This window comes from Schistocerca americana, chromosome 7 (assembly GCF_021461395.2).
Source record: "Schistocerca americana isolate TAMUIC-IGC-003095 chromosome 7, iqSchAmer2.1, whole genome shotgun sequence".
Lineage (NCBI taxonomy): Eukaryota > Metazoa > Arthropoda > Insecta > Orthoptera > Acrididae > Schistocerca > Schistocerca americana.
Genome location: NC_060125.1, coordinates 501,311,169 through 501,331,908, shown reverse-complemented (window position 1 = coordinate 501,331,908; position 20,740 = coordinate 501,311,169). Strand labels below are relative to the sequence as shown.

The 20,740-nt window shown below is 38.3% G+C and overlaps 1 protein-coding gene across 2 annotated transcripts in view; it reads right to left on the bottom strand.

Annotated features, from left to right (window-relative positions):
- LOC124622483 (TBC domain-containing protein kinase-like protein) overlaps positions 1–20,740 on the bottom strand; it is a 71,762-nt gene that overhangs the window by 25,522 nt on the left and 25,500 nt on the right. For both annotated transcript variants that reach the window (XM_047148192.1, XM_047148193.1), the window contains exons 5-13: positions 15,112–15,389; positions 13,113–13,262; positions 6,690–6,807; positions 6,438–6,599; positions 6,038–6,215; positions 5,517–5,723; positions 5,276–5,437; positions 4,963–5,084; positions 916–1,061 (exon numbers count right to left, since the gene is read on the bottom strand). In XM_047148192.1, the coding sequence (XP_047004148.1) occupies positions 916–1,061; positions 4,963–5,084; positions 5,276–5,437; positions 5,517–5,723; positions 6,038–6,215; positions 6,438–6,599; positions 6,690–6,807; positions 13,113–13,262; positions 15,112–15,389 (1,523 nt within the window). The remainder of the gene's footprint in view (positions 1–915; positions 1,062–4,962; positions 5,085–5,275; positions 5,438–5,516; positions 5,724–6,037; positions 6,216–6,437; positions 6,600–6,689; positions 6,808–13,112; positions 13,263–15,111; positions 15,390–20,740) is intronic.

Here is a 20,740-nt window from a genome sequence, read left to right as displayed (position 1 = left end):
ATCGGTCTCATCGAATTAGGTAGGGACGGGGAAGGAAGTCGGCCGTGCCCTTTCAAAGGAACCATCCCCCGGCATTTGCCTGGAGCGATTTAGGGAAATCACGGAAAACCTAAATCAGGATGGCCGGACGTGGGATTGAACCGTCGTCCTCCCGAATGCGAGTCCAGTATGCTAACCACTGCGCCACCTCACTCGGTTTTTATTACATTGTGCCTCTTTTATAGTCTTATTGCTCCCCACCCCTTCTCTCACTACCTAGTCACATGCCTTGTCAGGTGGAGTAGTGGAGGACACGATCCTGAATGCTGGCTGTGAAATCCAGTTGCTTGGTGTTTCTTTATTGAAGAGTAAAGGCACTGTCTCTACTGATCAGGTTGTTGGCTAGTTTTATTTCAACCACCCCCTTTAAAACACAATTAAAAAATGACAAGGTTTGTATTAGCATTGGAATCTTTTTGATTAGGCACATGATTATCTGGTAGGACTTCTCAGCTAACAACACACAACTTAGTTTACCTGTTGATTTAATATTCAAGACATTTTTAAAATTCGATTGGTCACATCTAACTGGTAATGTACAGTAATAAAAGGCTTCAACTGCAGATAGATAAAATCAGTATCATGAGACTACTGGAAGAAGAGGGTAGAAATAGCTTACAAAAACATTTCAGTAGTTACATTATTCTTGTAACTCATATTTTCCCTGTCATATTTTCCTAATTGCCATAAATCTGATGGCATGGTTCTTTCTCATCAGAAATTGTGATCTTTAAGGAAACATCTGAGAAATTTATAGTTCAAAGTTTAATATCTCTATGTCTTCTCTATCCATAACTTTTATTTTTAAATCATTTTAATGTAAGTATTACTGATGTGTAGGAATAAACCGACACTGTATATGATTCAAAAGGATACTCATCTGGAGGTCGCACATCCACAACAACAACTTTTGATTTTGAAAATTTGTTTTGCTTTATGTCCATTAGCTCTAATAAATTGGCTGCACTTATACGAGGACAGAACTCTTTCTGCAGCTCAGATAATGGAATTGGGCTCATCTCCTGCAACAAATTAAGCAGTTTAATTTAGTTAGTTATTTGTATGTTCCATGGATCACAATTGTGATAGCTTGCAGTGATATGGAATGAGTCAGTTTTACACATATAGTAAATCTTCTCAGTGGAAAATGTGGATGGCAACATGGGTGCTGACCATTTACATGATTCTTAAGGCTTTTTCCCCAGTGTGGAACTGAGGGTAAGTTATCTCTTTAGTAGTTACATGGAATATCATTATACAACATGAAAGTTATAGTGGTTATGACTATATACTCTATTTTATTTATATTTGCATAGTGCATGGCTAATGTCATGGCTGCAAGCAATTGACACAAATTATTTACAGAAGAATAGAAATATTGGTATAAGCTGGCCTCAGGAAAGATCAGTCTGGGTTCTGGAGAAATGTAAGAACACACAATGCTATGACTTATCTTAGAAGATACACTGAAGTAAGGTAAACCTGTATTTACAACATCTATAACTTTCAACAATGTTGATTGGAATACCCTCTTTGAAATTTTGAAGGTAACACAGGTAAAATACAGGGAGCAAAGGGTTACAAACAACTTTTACAAAAAACTAACAGAAGTTGTAAGAATTGAAGGGCATCAAAGGAAAGCAGTGATTGAGAAGCAAGTGATTGGGGTTGTTTGGGGGAAGAGACCAAACAGCGAGGTCATCGGTCTCATTGGATTAGGGACAGACGGGGAAGGAAGTCGGCCGTTCCCTTTCAAAGGATCCATGCCAGCATTTGCCTGGAGCGATTTAGGGAAATCATGGAAAACCTAAATCAGGATGGCCGGATGTGTTATTGAACCGCCGTCCTCCCGAATGCGAGTCTAGTGTGCTAACCACTGCGCTACCTTGCTCGGTGAGAAGCAAGTGAGTGACAGTTTGCAGTCTATTGCCTACAATATTCAATCTGTTCATTGAGCATGCAGTGAAGGAAACACAAGAAAAATTTGGAGAATGAATTAAAGTTTGGGGAGAAGAAATAAAATCTTTATGGTTTGCTGATGGCATTGTACATCTGTCAGAAGGAGCAAAGGACTTTGAAGTGCGCGTGAATGGAATGGACAGTGTCTTGAAGGATGGTTTAGTATCTACAAAGGCGTGACAATGCCACTTCACTACACGTACAATGTGGATACTTCATGGGTTGACAGTGGCTCGATAATATCCAAACACAATCCCTTAAGAGAGAAATGGACTCAGTGTGATCTATGTGATGCAGAGTGTCAAACCCATGTAGACACAAGCATAAGAAGAACCCAGAGTGAAGCTGGTGCAGAGGACCAATGGCTAAGCCTCAGCACAACACATGACACAATACACTAGGTGAGGACCGGGCCTGTCGAAATCCAAGTTAGCACTGGTCTGCCCAGCCTACTGTTGCCTGTGGGTAAACAGGTGTACCAGCAGGTCTGCCCATACTGTGTGTTGTGTGTGCCCTCCATGGCAGGTTTCTGCACTAGCCCACTGTGCTAGGTAGCCAGCTCTTCTGTCTCCATCGTGATGTCCGCTGGTGGGGACACTAAAGAAGGATACAAGATGAACATAAAAAAAGTGCAACAAGGTGTAACAATGCAGTTGAATTAAATTGAACTGAATGAGGTGATGCTGAGGGAATTAGATTAGGAAATGAGACACTGAAAGTAAAGTTTTGCTGTTTGGGATACAAAGTAGCTGATGATGGTCACAGTAGGGAGTATGTAAAACGTAAAGTGGCAATGGCAAGAAAAGTATTTCTGAAGGGGAGAAATTTCAAAATCAAATACGAATTTCAGTGTTAGGAAATCTTTCTGGAGGTATTTGTCTGGAATATGAAACTGAAAACAAACAACAAGCAATTCAGACAAAAAGAGAACAGAAGCTTTTGAAATGTGGAGCTACAAAAGAATGCTGAAGGTAAGATGGGTAGATCATGTAACTAATGATGAAGTACTCAATGGAGACGGGGAGAAAAGATATTTGCAGCATACTTGACTAACCGAAGAGATTTGTTAGGACATGTACTGAGACATCAAGGAACCATCAGTTAGTATTGGAGTGAAGTGTGGGGGTTAAAATTATAGAGGGAGACCAAGTGACAAATGTGGTAGCTGGGTTCAAATAGATGTAGGTTGCATTCATTATTAGGAGATGAAGCAGTTTCCGCAGGATAAAATAGCATTGAGAGCTGAATCTAACCAGTCTTCTGATTGAAGATACAACAACAGCACATTCACATGTCTAACACACAATCAGATGTACCATGGTATTATCAGTTCAACTCCTTAACTAATGAAAATAAAACAAATGCTAAGTTTATGTGCAGAATTATTAGTATCTCTGAACTACAATGAGTATTCCTTACAGTATGTGCAGACCTGAACTCATTTTATGAGCAACTAAGAAATTCACTCTAATTCAGATTTAATATGCTTGACAGGTTTGGTATTACTATCTTCAGCTCAGCATGTGTAACAATAAGAGACATTGATTTGGGCAATTCTATGAAGCAAGATGGGTGAATTTCCATTATGTGTAGTGTCACCAAACAGAACATTGTTATGGCATGATTATCAGATTTTGTCACTAGTTTTCTAGTATACTCAACATTACACGAGAATGAGTTCAAGACTTGGTAGTCAAAGGTAACAGAAAAACTTTCTGATACCAGACAATCCATGCATATGAGAATGTAACTATATTTGTGACAAGGAAAGTGTAAATTGGAAAGTCTGTGGGTAGCAGTTTTAAAGAATCCAGAAAGTAAGAGGCTTCAGAAACACTAAAATTTCTGGGTAATAAGATGGTGCTGTGAGACTGATTACGTTTTTAGTGAAAAGCTTAAATCTGGGCATTATGGAGTGGCTCATCACATAGAAACCCCTATGTAGGTTACCAGGAATATGTGCTTCATAGCTAAGAAATATTTCCTACTATCCAATTGACTAGATATATTAATATAATGGAAGGAAACATTCCACGTGGGAAAAATTATATATAAAAACAAAGATGAGGTGACTTACCGAACAAAAGCGCTGGCAGGTCGATAGACACACAAACAAACACAAACACACACACAAAATTCAAGCTTTCGCAACAAACTGTTGCCTCATCAGGAAAGAGGGAAGGAGAGGGGAAGACGAAAGGAAGTGGGTTTTAAGGGAGAGGGTAAGGAGTCATTCCAATCCCGGGAGCGGAAAGACTTACCTTAGGGGGAAAAAAGGACAGGTATACACTCGCACACACGCACATATCCATCCACACATACAGACACAAGCAGACATATTTAAATATGCATATTTAAATATGTCTGCTTGTGTCTGTATGTGTGGATGGATATGTGCGTGTGTGCGAGTGTATACCTGTCCTTTTTTCCCCCTAAGGTAAGTCTTTCCGCTCCCGGGATTGGAATGACTCCTTACCCTCTCCCTTAAAACCCACTTCCTTTCGTCTTCCCCTCTCCTTCCCTCTTTCCTGATGAGGCAACAGTTTGTTGCGAAAGCTTGAATTTTGTGTGTGTGTTTGTGTTTGTTTGTGTGTCTATCGACCTGCCAGCGCTTTTGTTCGGTAAGTCACCTCATCTTTATTTTTATATATAATGACTAGATATATTCATAGTTCTGTGTCATAATTTCGAAACACCTACCTACTGATCTGCTATCTAGTATTGCCAACTTTGATTATGCTCATTTTCTCACACCTCTTCCCTCCAGTATAACCTCTTATTTTCTGGTACTACACGAAAATGAATGTATTTTGATGCAGTTAATACAAACAATAAGAAACTATTAAGAGTATCAATTTCACTTATAGTGTGCATCATATGTGATGTTACAAAAGAATAGCTTTATGTGCCATCTGTAAAAGAAGTTATAAGAAAGATTGTAAAATTATTCTCAGTTTTTCTTACCAGATCAGGGTTCACATTTGTTTCAGTTTTTACTGGCAACTCGTGCTGTCTGTAGGTAACACTACGGGGCGTGTTGCAATACATCTCAATTGAATCATTAACACAACGTTCCATGTCTATTTCTGAAAATATGTAATCAGTATCATGAGTCACTCGATTGGATGTTTTTAGAATTGACAAATATGGTGAGCAAGAATCAAAAATAACAAACCAAGAATGATGTATACTTCCTACCGAATTAAGATAAATTATGTTTCTGCATAAAGAAGTCATGCACAGAAAAATTACACGCTTTCTTATATTTACTGTGTACCTGGTAAGTCAGAGAACAACAGAATACATTCATTGAAGCCTGAAGTTAGTAATGTATCTCTCAGTTGCTTCAATATTGCTAAGCCCACAAAAAGTGGAAAAGAAGCATCTCCAAGCAGCAGTTTGTCCCAGAGGTGAAGGATTTTGTGCAATGGAAATACATCTGTAGGAAATCAAACAAAAACATTGTATCATTTTATAAACTATTTCTTCATTACTATCATAAGATTAAGGCCACTTACGTGAAAACATTGTGAGAAACCATGGTATTGCAAATAATTCAGGTATGAATGATATACTAGCAAGATGATTTGCAAGTTCAGGATCGTGGAATGCTATTAGATGGGAAAATTTTGCAAGATATTCCTGTATTACTGCTGAATTATCTTTCAGAAAGAAATTGTGCAGATATTTTGGTATAAATGCTGAGAGACAAGCATAAGCTTGAGCTGCAAAAGTTAAAAATATCTATGTTACATCAAACAATGGAAACTCCAGGCTAGAATATCAAGAAAAACTCCAAGCTAGAATATCAAGAACATAACAAAAGATAGATTGCTACTTACCGTAAAGACAACACATTAATGTGCAGAAAGGCACAATCAAAAGACACTTATATATAAGCTTACAGTCACAGGCACAACCTTATATCACACATTTTATGGTCTAAAACAGTCTAATTTTCTATAAATAAATTAATATTTGTTCATTAACTGAAACAAATCTATGACTCATAATGTAGCTATCAAAAAGTTAAAATTACCTTCATTATTAAAATTGAGATACAAGAAAGGTGCACAAAGAGAATCCAATCCCTGCCAATAGACATACTGTGGGTGACTTACCACCCAAGCTTTCAATATACGCTTGAATTTCTTATGGCCCTCCGTTGAGGACAGGAGTTCGTCATACTGGTGGCAGCGTGGAATATCCACTTCGATCTGTGAAATTGAATGTACCAGCTAGATATTGCACTGTTATGAGGTGTACACATTCACAAAAAGACAGAGATTTGAGAAGTTGATACAAGACCTTGTTCATTAGCTAACTACCTATGTACATTAAACTTTAAGTTTAATCTGAGGAATGTATAGTAAGCAAAATGTGCTATATGAAAACAAAATCTAAAATGATTATCATCATATTTTTAATGATGAACGTACCTGTCTGTCTGTATGTGTAGGCGTTTCCTTATCAATTGCTGTGTAACGGCCCTGAATATCACCTACGACTTCCAACACAGCAGCCCACATATCACCACGGAACAGAGGTGGAATATCTTTGCGAGCTTCCTTAATAAGCGCAGCTTTCTTATATGGGTACCCCTGTCATGTGACACTTCATGTACTACAATACGTAAAAACACACAAATACTGCGGTAAATACATTATTAAATCACTAAAAATATCACTCACTTCAAGTAACCTATCACACAAAAGTATCCGATGAAGCTGGTACTCTGTGTCTCGTTCTCGGATAACAAGTGGTAAATTGGCAGCATCTGGTTGTGGATCTTCACCAATAATGTCAGACCTACAAAACGTGTAGAAGAGTATTTTTATTGTGCAATAAAGTGATAACCTGGTTGTCTAGAAAGTAACAGCTTCCTGACCCATGCATAATTTTTTTTTTTTTTTTTTTTGTGATAAACACAGAACAATTACACAGCAATCACTTAATTTGGTGTTCCGTACTAATGCTATACTCTGCAAAGTAAGTATCAGTATCCCATAACAAGCATCATTTGTTTACTACAAACTGGAGCTACACTTAGAATGCACCAACACCAAACTCCAACACACTTACTCTACAGAGAAATGTAAGTTCACAGTAACAGTAAGCTAACATTTGCAGTGACAGTAATAGTTCCATTAGTTGGAATATTGTATTTCTGCAAAGTGTTGGATTAATGGAAGAGAGACGGAATATTCAAGGTGTTTGTTTGCATTGTCGTAAGTTTGCTTGGTCAGTGCAAAAGCACCACAGAAATATTCAACAAATTTCAATGGGAGACACTACAGGAAAGTCAACACATGTCATGTAAAACTTTACTCTCATTATTCCAAGAGCTCACACAAGATGAGAGAGATATTACTTCCTCCCACTTAAATCACGCTCAATAATTACAAAGAAAGTTAGAGAAATTCAGGCATATACAAAAGATATCAACAATGCTGCATCATTTGTGAATGGAACAGGAAGGAGAAAAAAATATTTTTATACACTTTGTACCCTTCATGACATTATATGGCTACTTGTAGAGTAAGGATGTGGATGTGGATATGCCCATATAAAAAAAGTGTGGCAGGCCTAAGATCAAATACACACAATTTTCCTGACAGCTATTCAATAACTAACTCTTCACATAACATCAATTCCATGCAATCTAGTAAAAAAAGCTTCTGCAATGAACCATACAAATGTTCACTTGGTTCCTCCTTTCATGCTGTATGACCGGCCCCAACTAAACAGCCCTTTCAGGAAGATTAGCTGCTTTGGGCAGCTACACTGTTCAACACAGGTTTGTATCCTGTTGATACTATTGGGAAGTGGGACTTCACAAGTCATAGCCTACATCTCAGTAGGAAATGGAAAGGTAAATTGGCTGGGACGATGGCAAAATCTTTGAGTGGGTCAGAGGTGTGGGGAGGGGCACTGAAACTCATGGGTACCACTGTTTCAGGCTAATATCAGTGTCTAATGATTCAATGAATGAAATTAAGCATAATGAGAAGCTCAGACAGGCAGGTACTAGAGATGTACTAGAGATGTTCAAATATCCTAAGTTTCTCAAAAAAGTATGTGAAAAACAATGTTTGTACATCAGAAGATTCTCCTAAAATTGGTATACTGCATAAGAATAACACGGGATTAAAAAGCAGAGTTTATGAGCTTCTTGTTTGTTTAAAAGTTTTAGAAACTGAGGGTGGAAATAATGTACTATGCCTGTCTGAACATCATATAGTTACAGATATGGAAAAGGTAAATGTGGGTGGATATACCGTAAGTTTTCAGCACATGGAAGTACATACTCTTTAGAGAGAGGAAGAGTTTCCATTTGTGTTAAAATCTATAATAGTTTGAAAAATTTAGAAACTAAAAAGTTTTGTATAGAGCAACATACAGAAGCATCCACCTGTGAGCTTCAGCTAAATAATGGTACTTTTATTATTGCAGCTGTGTATAAGCCCCCATTGGCAATTTTTCAACTCTTTGAAAAAATTGGATTCTTCGTAGTGCTATCTGTCAGAAAGAAGGAAGCAGATTATTGTTTGTGGGGATTTTGGTGTAGATTTTTTGAAAGAGTCTGACAGAAACAATGACCTTGAAGTATTATTTGGTTCTTTCAATTTGAAGTCAGTTAGTGCTTACCCTATTTGGGTAGAGCAGAAAAGCAATGCATAGATAGATAATTTTATTATAGACCAACAAATGAAAACCTTCCCTGTTAAGAATGGTCTTTCTGATCTCGATACACAGCTTCATAAAGTAATGCAGAATAGTCCTCCAGACTAGTGTGTTCAGTTAACAATTTAACAACCACAAATTTTAGGGAAAGTCCACATCAGTTAGACTGGGATGAGATGTACAGGGAACCTGACGGAAATTTAAAATTTAAACTGTTTCATGATACCTTTGTGAGTACACGAAAAAAATAAAATTATAAACAGCCGACCAGTTGCAATGGATCAAGAATTCTTTACCTAGGTTTCGACAAATATAAATTTGTCTTCTTCAGAAGGTGGCCTAAGGACAACGAACATCATAGCTTACATTAGAAAAGTATGAAACATAAGCCAAGAATAAATTTTAACACAAATTAGAGAGCTCTTGCATTACAGAAATATGAGAACGACGACTGGTGCTTACAATTTTACATTAGTAAGGACTAATGTACCGTCACCGTTTTTACAAATGTCGGCATAGATCCATTTGTCAAAAATGAAATATAGTCCTTGAATTAGGGTTTGTCACGTAAATATAAATTAGTACATGGATCTTGCAGAGCTCACAACCGACTGAGTGTAATCGGCGAGCGTAGTTACTCTGAGGCCAGGGCAGGTGGCGCTCATGGCGACAACCATGTGCCAATTGGCATACAAAGGTAATGTGTAAATTATCAGTATTAATAATGGCCTTAGATAAAGAAACAATAAAAAAAGAAGGAAGGCATTTAACACTCCCGTTATAACAGTATGGGAACTTTGGTACAAATAATGTAGTTATACATCAAAAAGGCAGGTGGCGCTTACGCTGAGAGAATTACGCCCAGTGGCGTATACAGCCAAAACATAAAAAATTACATTACTATATTAGTGAAGCCCACAAACAGTATGTATGTCAGAACTTTAAAATTGACAATAATGGCTCTTGTCAATACAGAATTACGAACACTGGTACATGATCCAGTTAATACACATTCGCAGGGAACCAAAATTTTAGAGCCAGACAAAATCACATAAGGGCCGATGTGGTGGCAAACATACATCGTGAGAAAACCACATTACATAAGGGGTAGTGAGCTTAAAGCATTGAAGGTGCATCATAGCTTCCTGAGGAAGTAGACCACTAAGGTTACCAGCATTAATGTTATGCCATAAACAGTACAGGTTTAAAGCCTTTGAAAAATTGTCTACAAGCAAGGTTCAACTGGTCGTTCAGTATATTACCGTTCTTGAGCTCTAGATGTTTGAAAATTTATAACTCTTCCCACAGATCTAATCTACGCCCTTTGACTTCTCTGTGTAGGATAACAGTGTCTTCTAAATGTTTAGGCGTATGACCGGCTATCAGGAGGTGTTCAGCAAAAGTAGAGCTGTGTATATTTGCTCCTTTTTTACCTAATAGGTGTTCTTTATATCTTGTTTTCACAGCTCTGTCTGTTTGAGCAATATAATACGAAGGACAGTTATTACAGGTTAGCTTGTAAACCCCTGAATTGGAAAACCAATTGCCGGCAATCTCTACTGAATGTACAAGATTTCTTTTTAAACTGTTATCTGTAGAGAAGGAGACGTTACAGTTATATTTTTTCATTAGAAGACATTTTATCCTATGCGATATATTACCCAAGAAAGGAATAGAAATAAATTTTTTAGCTTCTTTGCTATCAGTGGGGAGGTTGTTGCTCAAAGTCGAACAGTTTTGGGAAGTTTTGTTACTGAACAAGTAACCAATCATATTCTGATTGTACCCATTATTAACCGCAATCGCTTTGATGACATTCAATTCTTTTTGTTGATCGGCAGGTGATAAAGGAGTAGTTACCATGGGGTGAATGGCAGAATGAAAAAACGCCAGTTTATAAGCTTTTGGATGAGTTGAGTCAGCAGGGATGACATTATCTGAATACGTTTCCTTACGGAAGATGTTGAAATTGAAGGAACTATTCTGTATAGAAATTGTTAAATCGAGGAAGTTAAGTTCACCTTTTTCATTCTGAAGTTCTTTTGTGAAAGAAATCTTTTCATGTAAACCATTGCTGAACACCTCCTGATAGCCGGTCATACGCCTAAACATTTAGAAGACACTGTTATCCTACACAGAGAAGTCAAAGGGCGTAGATTAGATCTGTGGGAAGAGTTACAAATTTTCAAACATCTAGAGCTCAAGGATGGTAATATACTGAATGACCAGTTGAACCTTGCTTGTAGACAATTTTTCAAAGGCTTTAAACCTGTACTGTTTATGGTACAACATTAATGCTGGTAACCTTAGTGGTCTATTTCCTCAGGAAGCTATGATGCACCTTCAATGCTTTAAGCTCACTACCCCTTATGTAATGTGGTTTTCTCACGATGTATGTTTGCCACCACATCGGCCCTTATGTGATTTTGTCTGGCTCTAAAACTTTTGTTCCCTGCGAATGTGTATTAACTGGATTGTGTACCGGTGTTCGTAATTCTGTCTTGACAAGAGCCATTACTGTCAATTTTAAAGTTCTGACATATATACCGTTTGTGGGCTTCACTAATATAGTAATGTAATTTTTATATTTTGGCTGTATATGCCACTGGGCGTAATTCTCTCGGCATAAGCGCCACCTGCTTTTTTGATGTATAACTACATTATTTGTACCAAAGTTCCCATACTGTTATAACGGGAGTGTTAAATGCCTTCCTTCTTTTTTATTGTTTCTTTATCTAAGGACGTTATTAATACTGATAATTTACACGTTGCCTTTGTATGCCAATTGGCACATGGTTGTCGCCATGAGTGCCACCTGCCCTGGCCTCAGAGTAACTACGCTCGCCGATTACACTCAGTCAGTTGTGAGCTCTGCAAGATCCATGTACTAATTTATATTTACGTGACAAACCCTAATTCAAGGACTATATTTCATTTTTGACAAATGGATCTATGCCGACATTTGTAAAAACGGTGATGGTACATTAGTCCTTACTAATGTAAAATTGTAAGTACCAGTCGTCGTTCTCATATTTCTGTAATGCAAGAGCTCTCTAATTTGTGTTAAAATTTATTCTTGGCTTATGTTTCATACTTTTCTAATGTAAGCTATGATGATCATTGTCCTTAGGCCACCTTCTGAAGAAGACAAATTTATATTTGTCGAAACCTAGGTAAAGAATTCTTGATCCATTGCAACTGGTCGGCTGTTTATAATTTTATTACGTGGAACCGTTGCTGTTGTGCAGCTATGTTTAAAATATGAAAAAAAGTTTCCCCAAGAAAACATTGAAACAAAACTGTAATAAACCATCTAAAAAGCTGTGGCTTAGTAAAGGGAAATGTATCGTGTTGTTAGAAGGAGTAATGATCCACAAACAGTCAATCATTATAAAAACTACTGCATTGTATTAATAAAACTTATTAAAAAGTCCAGAAGTACATGCATTACATCTGAGATTAACACCTCTGATAATAAAATTAAAACAGTTTTAAATATTGTTCAAAGTGTTACAGAGCAAACAACAGCACAGGAAGACTTAATTAATTATTCTAAACAGAAAATTTCACTTTCTAGAATGTTTCAGTGAACTTTGCAAATCCCTTTTCTCATTAAATTGCTCTTCTACAAAACAGTACCAATAATTCTGCTACTGCCCAATTACAGAACTGGTGGCTACATAAACTTACTTCACCGCCTATTGTATCTTTGTCCCTTTCAATTTTTCTGTCTTTTACATTAATATCTAAAATTGAAGAGCTCAGTATTCTAACAATTTGTAATCATGTAATGTGGACATCTATAAATAGGTGTCACACAAAATCCAGTCTGTCTGTCAGGAGTTACCACTCATTATGCAAACAGTCTGTGTTTCACCATGTGCTTTTCAGACAAGTCTGTGTCAGCTAGTCAAAACTGAACATATATGTGTGAATATTGGTCAGTCAGTCAGCAACTTTTAGTTATGTTGTGAAGTTGTTATGCTTGTTATCTGTGTTGCCACTTGAAAAATACACATCTATAAGTGATGTAACAGTGAAGTGCTGATGCGTGACGTATCAGCTATCCTAATGACCAACTACAAGTGCAATCAACGAAAGAATTGAATTTGACTGTGTTGTGATATTAAATTATTACTTACATTAAATTACTATTGATTAGCTAATGAAGATTTCTGAAAGTGAACTTCCACAAGACTCACAAGACACTGAAACAAGTCAGTAACTTTTAGGTGGGAGGGGCATTGGGAAGGGAGGGTGGAAGGGAGGGAGGGAGGAGGGAGGTAGGAGAGTGTGAGAGAGAGAGGGAGAGAGAGAGAGAGAGAGAGAGAGAGATGCCTTTTTCTTTCATAAACAATGTACAGCAGTTTTTTTTTCTTTTACAATATCTATTAGTCAAATGACTCTGGCAAACGTGGAAGCATACTCACTTTACTTCAATTAGAGGGTAGTATGAAGTTGGTGGTACATGTGCCAGTCTCTGAACAAGTGTGTCCAGAGGCAGTGGAACAACACGTAAATCCAGCATTGAAGTTCGGTCTCTGATCTGTCCAAACACCGTGCCTTCCAGTATCACCAGACTGCCAGAGAGATAAATATGCAATTACTTAAATGAATAAATAAATTAAACACTGCACTTTTACTTGTACATGGCATGAAATAGTGAACATTTCACTTCTATTTTAATATATTTTGTTTCTTCTCTCATGTTACAGTTCCTGTGCAATTGACAGTGACACAATTATAGTTGTAAAATTCACTGTGTTTTGACAAGCATGACAGATGGAATTTGCCGCATTAAAGAGACAATCTAGGAGCATAGCTGAGGGACCTAAAATATTACAGACAATTTCACTCAGATTAACTGGACTGAGATGTGTGTCCTGGTGTTCCTAATTGCAATCCAAAAAAAAATTATTTTTTTTTACCATCTTAGTCAACCTGTTTCCTTCTCACTACTTCTGTACCAAAATATATTCAGGAGAAAATATTCAAAGAAAGTCTAAAACTAGCTAAATGTGTTATTGCATGTTTGACAAGAACACACATACAATTTATTGTGCAGCCAGAGGTGAGCATATGTAGAGCTAATACTACACAAAATACTTGGCATGTACAAACAATATGAGACAAAAATTAATTTCCATGCATACATTTCAACATACATTTACATCTTCATGACTACTTTGCAATTCACATTTAAGCGCCTGGCAGAGGGTTCGTGGAACCACCTTCACACCATTTAAATATTGTTCCACTCTAACTGTGTGCAGGAAAAATGAACTACGATGTTCGTTCAGGCACCAATGGGAGCAAGAGCTTGAATTTACTGGATCTGTATGCAAATTTTTACATTTTTGAAACACATTTGCTATCACCAGAAAAGGAATTATTGTCACTTTAGACTTGTTTTCTCTTCAGTGTATTTCACTATTAAATTATGTCAAACAACCCAAATAAAGTAACTTTTAGTTCAACATAATAAAAAAAGAAAAGTAAATTGATGTATTTGTATCTCATCAAACCTACCATGCACACATGCTTCAAATTTGAGTGTACAACTAAAAGTTGATGTGTTAGATGACACTGCGTGCTGCCAAACACACATTGTGGTAGTACAGAGACATACACACGTGTCTCTCATGTTCAGTTCATGAAGGGAATAATAAAGGAAGTGCCCAACTATGATAAAACGTAGTAGATGCTGTCCATTGTCCTATACCTGTCATAAATGTAACAAGGTGGCCTGTAATTCTGCAACACTTCTATCAATGAGTGCTCAAGAGTTCAGTAAAATTCTGAAAGAAGACTACAGTGAGCAGTTATATGTGGGTGCTTGGAACCACAGAAGGACATCCACTTACTAACAGCTCAAACAGAAGCAAAGGAGAAGAGACGCAACACAAATTTATAAAAGGAAAGAAAAAAGCAATTGATTAAGTCTTCTGGTTTATCAAAAATTCTTACATAAGAAGCAAGATGACAATCAGGGATAGGAAAAAGTGAAGGCAAAGTATATGGTACTTAAAGAACGGTACTGAAACTCTTTGGGAGAAACACAGAAAGTATCAAAGAATTCAAAAGTAAGTTAAGAAAGTTACTTTCAAACTCCTGAATTACATCATCTCTCACCAACTAAAATCTGGACTTATTATTCCTCCCTAATGTAACATGTACATCTTAAACTTGCTATTTCCTGACTTTTATGTTTCTTTTTCTCCTTGTGAAGAAATCCCAAAAGCAAGAGATGTTACAAATTTCAGCTACTTATTTTATTCTTGTGTAATTGCTCCAGTCATTCTTGCTTTAGTGATTACCATTTGGATGCAATTCCAACATCATAAACCTGGTGAATTCTCTCCGTTTTCACTTTTTAAAAAAGTTACATAAGTTTACTTATCCAAAAAATAACAATAGGATGCGAAATACCTTGGAAGTGATAGAATTGGAGGTTTTGTGCGTATAAGACCCTGCTTTCGCAGTTCTGCCTGTACATCACCGCCTGCCAGTCTCCACAAATGGTACAGCTCTTTTAGGGGCCTTTCCAGCAGAGGGTGTCGTCTAGATTGTGGAACAGATTCCGTAACAGATTTCTGTTCAATATCTTTAAGGTACGGATGGCACATCAGTTGACGAGGCATTGGCCGTTGACTTGTGTATATATTCAGGCATTTGGACAGAAGGTCTAGGAAATCAGCGGGCACTGTCTGGAATAAAGAGCATATGTTTACACAAATCCATCAGTACCTAATCTCAATATTTATGTTCACTTCTATACTACGAAAACATATCATTAGCAATGGGAACTATTTTACAGTATAAGTTTTGACTAAAGAAAAAAATATCAAAAACTAAACAAACTTGATGTAAATTATAAACAATAAATCTCATAAATCAGGAAACTACTTGTATTGGTCTGTGCAGAGTTTGCAGTATTAGGCACTGATGATGATGAGTTGGGTTGAGGGGGCACTCGACATCACGGTCATCAGCGCCCTGACGAAAAGTCAACATGTAATCTCATGGGTGGGGACAAAGGCTGTCACCACATGCAGAGCATGTTTATAACATACTAAAGTCTGCCGCCCTTCCCCCCCCCCCCCCCCAGTTTAGGTATGAGGCCTGATAGTTCACAAAATTTCACCACTCTGTTAACACTGGTATCGGTATCTGCGAGGACAGTGGGGAGATCTCCAGCGAGACCAAGGGCTGCCCTATAAGGCACTGAGCACTTGTGACAAGTACTGTTGTATCAGTGTCACCTTTGAAAATTTTATGAACAACAACTACACAGCATTACTGAGTTGGGACATAAGTATTGTTTTAATATTTGCCATTTGTTATTGCTATAACAATAACAGTTGAGAAACTGACCACACACTTTGTTCACAGTGAGTGCTTAAATAAGCACAACTGTGAAAAAATGGAAACCTGACAAAGTTTTTTGTTTAACAATTTTTCACAATTTTTGTAATTTGTTATTTTGTCAGTAACAATGACTCAAATCATTTCCTTCAACTTTTGGAAATCAATCAAATTAAAAAAAAAAAAAACTCTTTACAACTGGTTTGTAGAATTCCACTGTGAGAAGCTCGATCAAAACTGGCTGCTGTTCCTAACAACAGACCGCCACAGAGTATAGTGTGATTCATCACTACATATCACTGATTTCCTGTCATCCACTGTTCAGTGGATGACAGTGACTTTACACCACCTTAAGCGTCACTTAGCAATTGCTACAAAAATCTGTGGTTTATCAGGAGCTGCTTCACCACTGTAACCCATTCTTTTTAACTCCTTACAAATGTCAGTCATTGTGCTACCTGGACTGCTGGTAAATGGAATTCACTTGAAATCCCTTCACTTATTTCTGTAATACTCCACTTGTCAGTCAGTATATGAGGTCTGTCTGGTTATGGTTTAGCTTTGGTTGTTCCTATGTGTTTCTACTTCACTATCGCATTAGCAATGGACAGATGTGAACAGCTTTGAGAGGGTCGAAATCTCCCTGATGGACCTGTTACTCAGGTGACATGCACTTTCTAAGTCACTGGGCTCTCCTAACTGACCCAGACTGCTGTTACTCTGTCTCTACTGACAACACAGTACTTCCTCCCTCCCCCCCCCCCCCCCCCTCTCTTATACTAATAGCTGCACATCTTGTGAGACCTAGTCATCAATGGAACTGAACAAATTCTGGCTCATTGAAGGAAATTAGACTGAGGAATTAAATGGGACAGTTACAATTTAATTTTGCAGCTTAACTGAAACAACCAAATCTGTAACCTGACCTTTCACAGGCATTGCTCATACTGACTTATCTATCCAAGCATGGCTCGCAGCCCACCCTCACAACTTCACTTCTGCCAATATCTCTCTCCACTGTTTGGCACCCAGTTTTAAATTGGCACAAAGTTTCAAAGCAGCACACACTCCACTGTAGAGCGAAATATTCATTCTGGAAACTATCCCCTATCCAATGATTAAGCTATTTATTTACAACATTCTTTTTCCCAGCAGTTTTAATCTACTGAGGTACGCGTAGAGCTACACAAAGTTTGGAAAGTAGAGCAGTGGTACTGGCAGAAATAAAGCTGCCATAACTCTGTATGTACTGCTTGGATATGTGCTGCAGCACCAGACTGCTGGCAGGGCAGCTGTGTGGGACAGCCACCAGAGACCACCTGCTGTGGGCCATGACTTGTGCACATTGCACAGCATCTGCCACACCATCTACCAGAGCCCTCCTCTTTACAAGTGCAGTGCAGCAGGCACTTGCCCTAATATTGTGTTCATACTTGTTGTCAGCAACTACATGTATTAGTTGTTGTTGTGGTCTTCAGTCCTGAGACTGGTTTGATGCAGCTCTCCATGCTACTATATCCTGTGCAAGCTTCTTCATCTCCCAGTACCTACTGCAACCTACATCCTTCTGAATCTGCTTAGTGTATTCATCTCTTGGTCTCCCTCTACGATTTTTACCCTCCACGATGCCCTCCAATACTAAACTGGTGATCCCTTGATGTCTCAGAACATGTCCTACCAACCGATCCCTTCTCCCAGTCAAGTTGTGCCACAAACTTCTCTTCTCCCCAATCCTATTCAACACCTCCTCATTAGTTATGTGATCTACCCATCTAATCTTCAGCATTCTTCTGTAGCACCACATATCGAAAGCTTCTATTCTCTTCTTGTCCAGACTATTTATCGTCCATGTTTCACTTCCAGACATGGCTACACTCCATACAAATACTTTCAGGAACGACTTCCTGACACTTAAATCTATATTCGATGTTAACAAATTTCTCTTCTTCAGAAACGCTTTCCTTCCCATTGTCAGTCTACATTTTATATCCTCTCTACTTCAACCATCATCAGTATCAGTATTACTACCTGGGTAGTTTCTACGTTTGTGCCTATTTTATCAACTGTTGTTCACTTGTATGTGGAAGAAGAATGAAGTTTATTTCATCATGGCCATGCTGTTGTTCATGCCATACAGTATGTCAACTGACGATGAGTGTGGTGTCCACTTCTGCATGCGCAGTCTATTTCCTTGTTCCTTTGATTCTTCTGTCCATGGAGACGGCAGTGCTTCAATCTCTCTTCAAGCAGCTGTAGGCTTTTAAAGTTGCTCTCATTAACTTATCCGCCATATTGATTATGCAGGCTTCCACGCCATTAGCATAACCACGGCCTTCTCCCCCTTATCACAATGCAGCTGAAGAGTGAGAGGCTTATAAGCAGCGACTACGGCAACACTTCCTTCTTTTGGCGTCACTGATGCAAACATGTGTAATGCTTTGTTCCTTTCTTGGATTTCTCCTCGGATCTAACAGCTGTTGGGTCAGTTAGCACTGGTCCAAGAACATGCGTCACTTTTGTTCAATGTGATGTGCAGGTTGTTGCTAAATCATCACCATAAATGCACGTGTGTCATCACAACATGAGTAGAGCTCTGTTATTGTCATGAACAGCTCCACCAGTACTACCATGCTTGGGTGGCTGAACTTCACAGCCTCAGTTCCATATGCCAGTTTGTTACAGATTTTCATCATGATTCCTTTGCTGAATCTATGGCCTGTGATGCCATCATTCAGATGGCTCCTAACAAGGGTGTATCAATGTGCAATACAGTGCAAGAATCCATCTTTGGCAGAAGTGTTAAATACTGCTCAATCTCATGCTGCTGGTGATCAGATTGAGGTTTGGTGTGATACTGCTGCAGCTGCTTCTGTTCCTGGTCATCACACATCGGTCAATTCCTGGGGGTAGGATGATGTGGTAGCCATTTGCATGCCACACTGGACAGCAATGTGCCCAACAACTAGCACTGGGTGACTTGCAACAACTGTAGGAGAAAAGGACATATAGTATCCGTGTGTCATTCCCAGGCCCCTTCTAGGGACATGGACATGGGTTTTAATTCTGTGTCTCCAGTGCTTACGAATCATAACAAATTGTTTATCCAGAGTGCGAGTGATGGACAAAGTGTTCAGCTTATAAGTGAACATTGGTGCAGCAGTGACTGTACTGAACTCATGAACTTATGCGCATCTTACATCTGCAGCTTTGTCTCAGGTTACTTGGCATTTGGTGAGTTACAACAAGCAGCATATTCCAATTTTGGGCTAATTTACGGCTGCCAGTATGTATAAATCTGTGGTTCGTTCCTTCGCTTTTTTGGTAGTGGATGATCTGGTACCGGAAATTTGTTTGGTCTGGATGCTTTCAAGGCTTTTAGTTTTTCCATTTCATATACGATGCACCTCATTCGCAACCAGGTCATTATCAGCAGTTAGATTCTCTGAGTTCTTGTCTCTTTTCTCAGATAGGTTAGGTTATGCTATTAATTTTGCAGCACATATTACCCTGCGACCTATGGTGTGGCAGTATCTTTTTCCTATGCTTTGTTTGACAGAGCACTGAAAGACCTGAGTGGAAACAAGGCCCCGGGAGTAGACAACATTCCATTAGAACTACTGATGGCCTTGGGAGAGCCAGTCATGACAAAACTCTACCATCTGGTGAGCAAGATGTATGAGACAGGCGAAATACCCACAGACTTCAAGAAGAATATAATAATTCCAATCCCAAAGAAAGCAGGTGTTGACAGATGTGAAAATTACCGAACTATCAGTTTAGTAAGTCACAGCTGCAAAATACTAATGCGAATTCTTTACAGACGAATGGAAAAAACTATTACAAGCGGACCTCGGGGAAGATCAGTTTGGATTCCGTAGAAATGTTGGAACATGTGAGCCAATACTAACCTTACGACTTATCTTAGAAGAAAGATTAAGAAAAGGCAAACCTACGTTTCTAGCATTTGTAGACTTAGAGAAAGCTTATGACAACGTTAACTGGAACACTCTCTTTCAAATTCTGAATGTGGCAGGGGTAAAATACAGGGAGCGAAAGGCTATTTACAATTTGTACAGAAACCAGATGGCAGTTATAAGAGTCGAGGGGCATGAAAGGGAAGCAGTGGTTGGGAAAGGAGTGAGACAGGGTTGTAGCCTCTCCCCGATGTTATTCAATCTGTATATTGAGCAAGCAGTAAAGGAAACAAAAGAAAAATTCGGAGTAGGTATTAAAATTCATGGAGAAGAAGTAAAAACTTTGAGGTTCGCCGATGACATTGTAATTCTGTCAGAGACAGCAAAGGACTTGGAAGAGCAGTTGTACGGAATGGACAGTGTCTTGAAAGGAGGGTATAAGATGAACATCAACAAAAGCAAAACGAGGATAATGGAATGTAGTCAAATAAAATCGGATGATGCTGAGGGGATTAGATTAGGAAATGAGACACTTAACGTAGTAAAGGAGTTTTGCTATTTGGGGAGCAAAATAACTGACGATGGTCGAAGTAGAGAGGATATAAAATGTAGACTGGCAATGGCAAGGAAATCGTTTCTGAAGAAGAGAAATTTGTTAACATTGAGTATAGATTTAAGTGTCAGGAAGTCGTTTCTGAAAGTATTTGTATGGAGTGTAGCCATGTATGGAAATGAAACATGGATGATAAATAGTTTAGACAAGAAGAGAATAGAAGCTT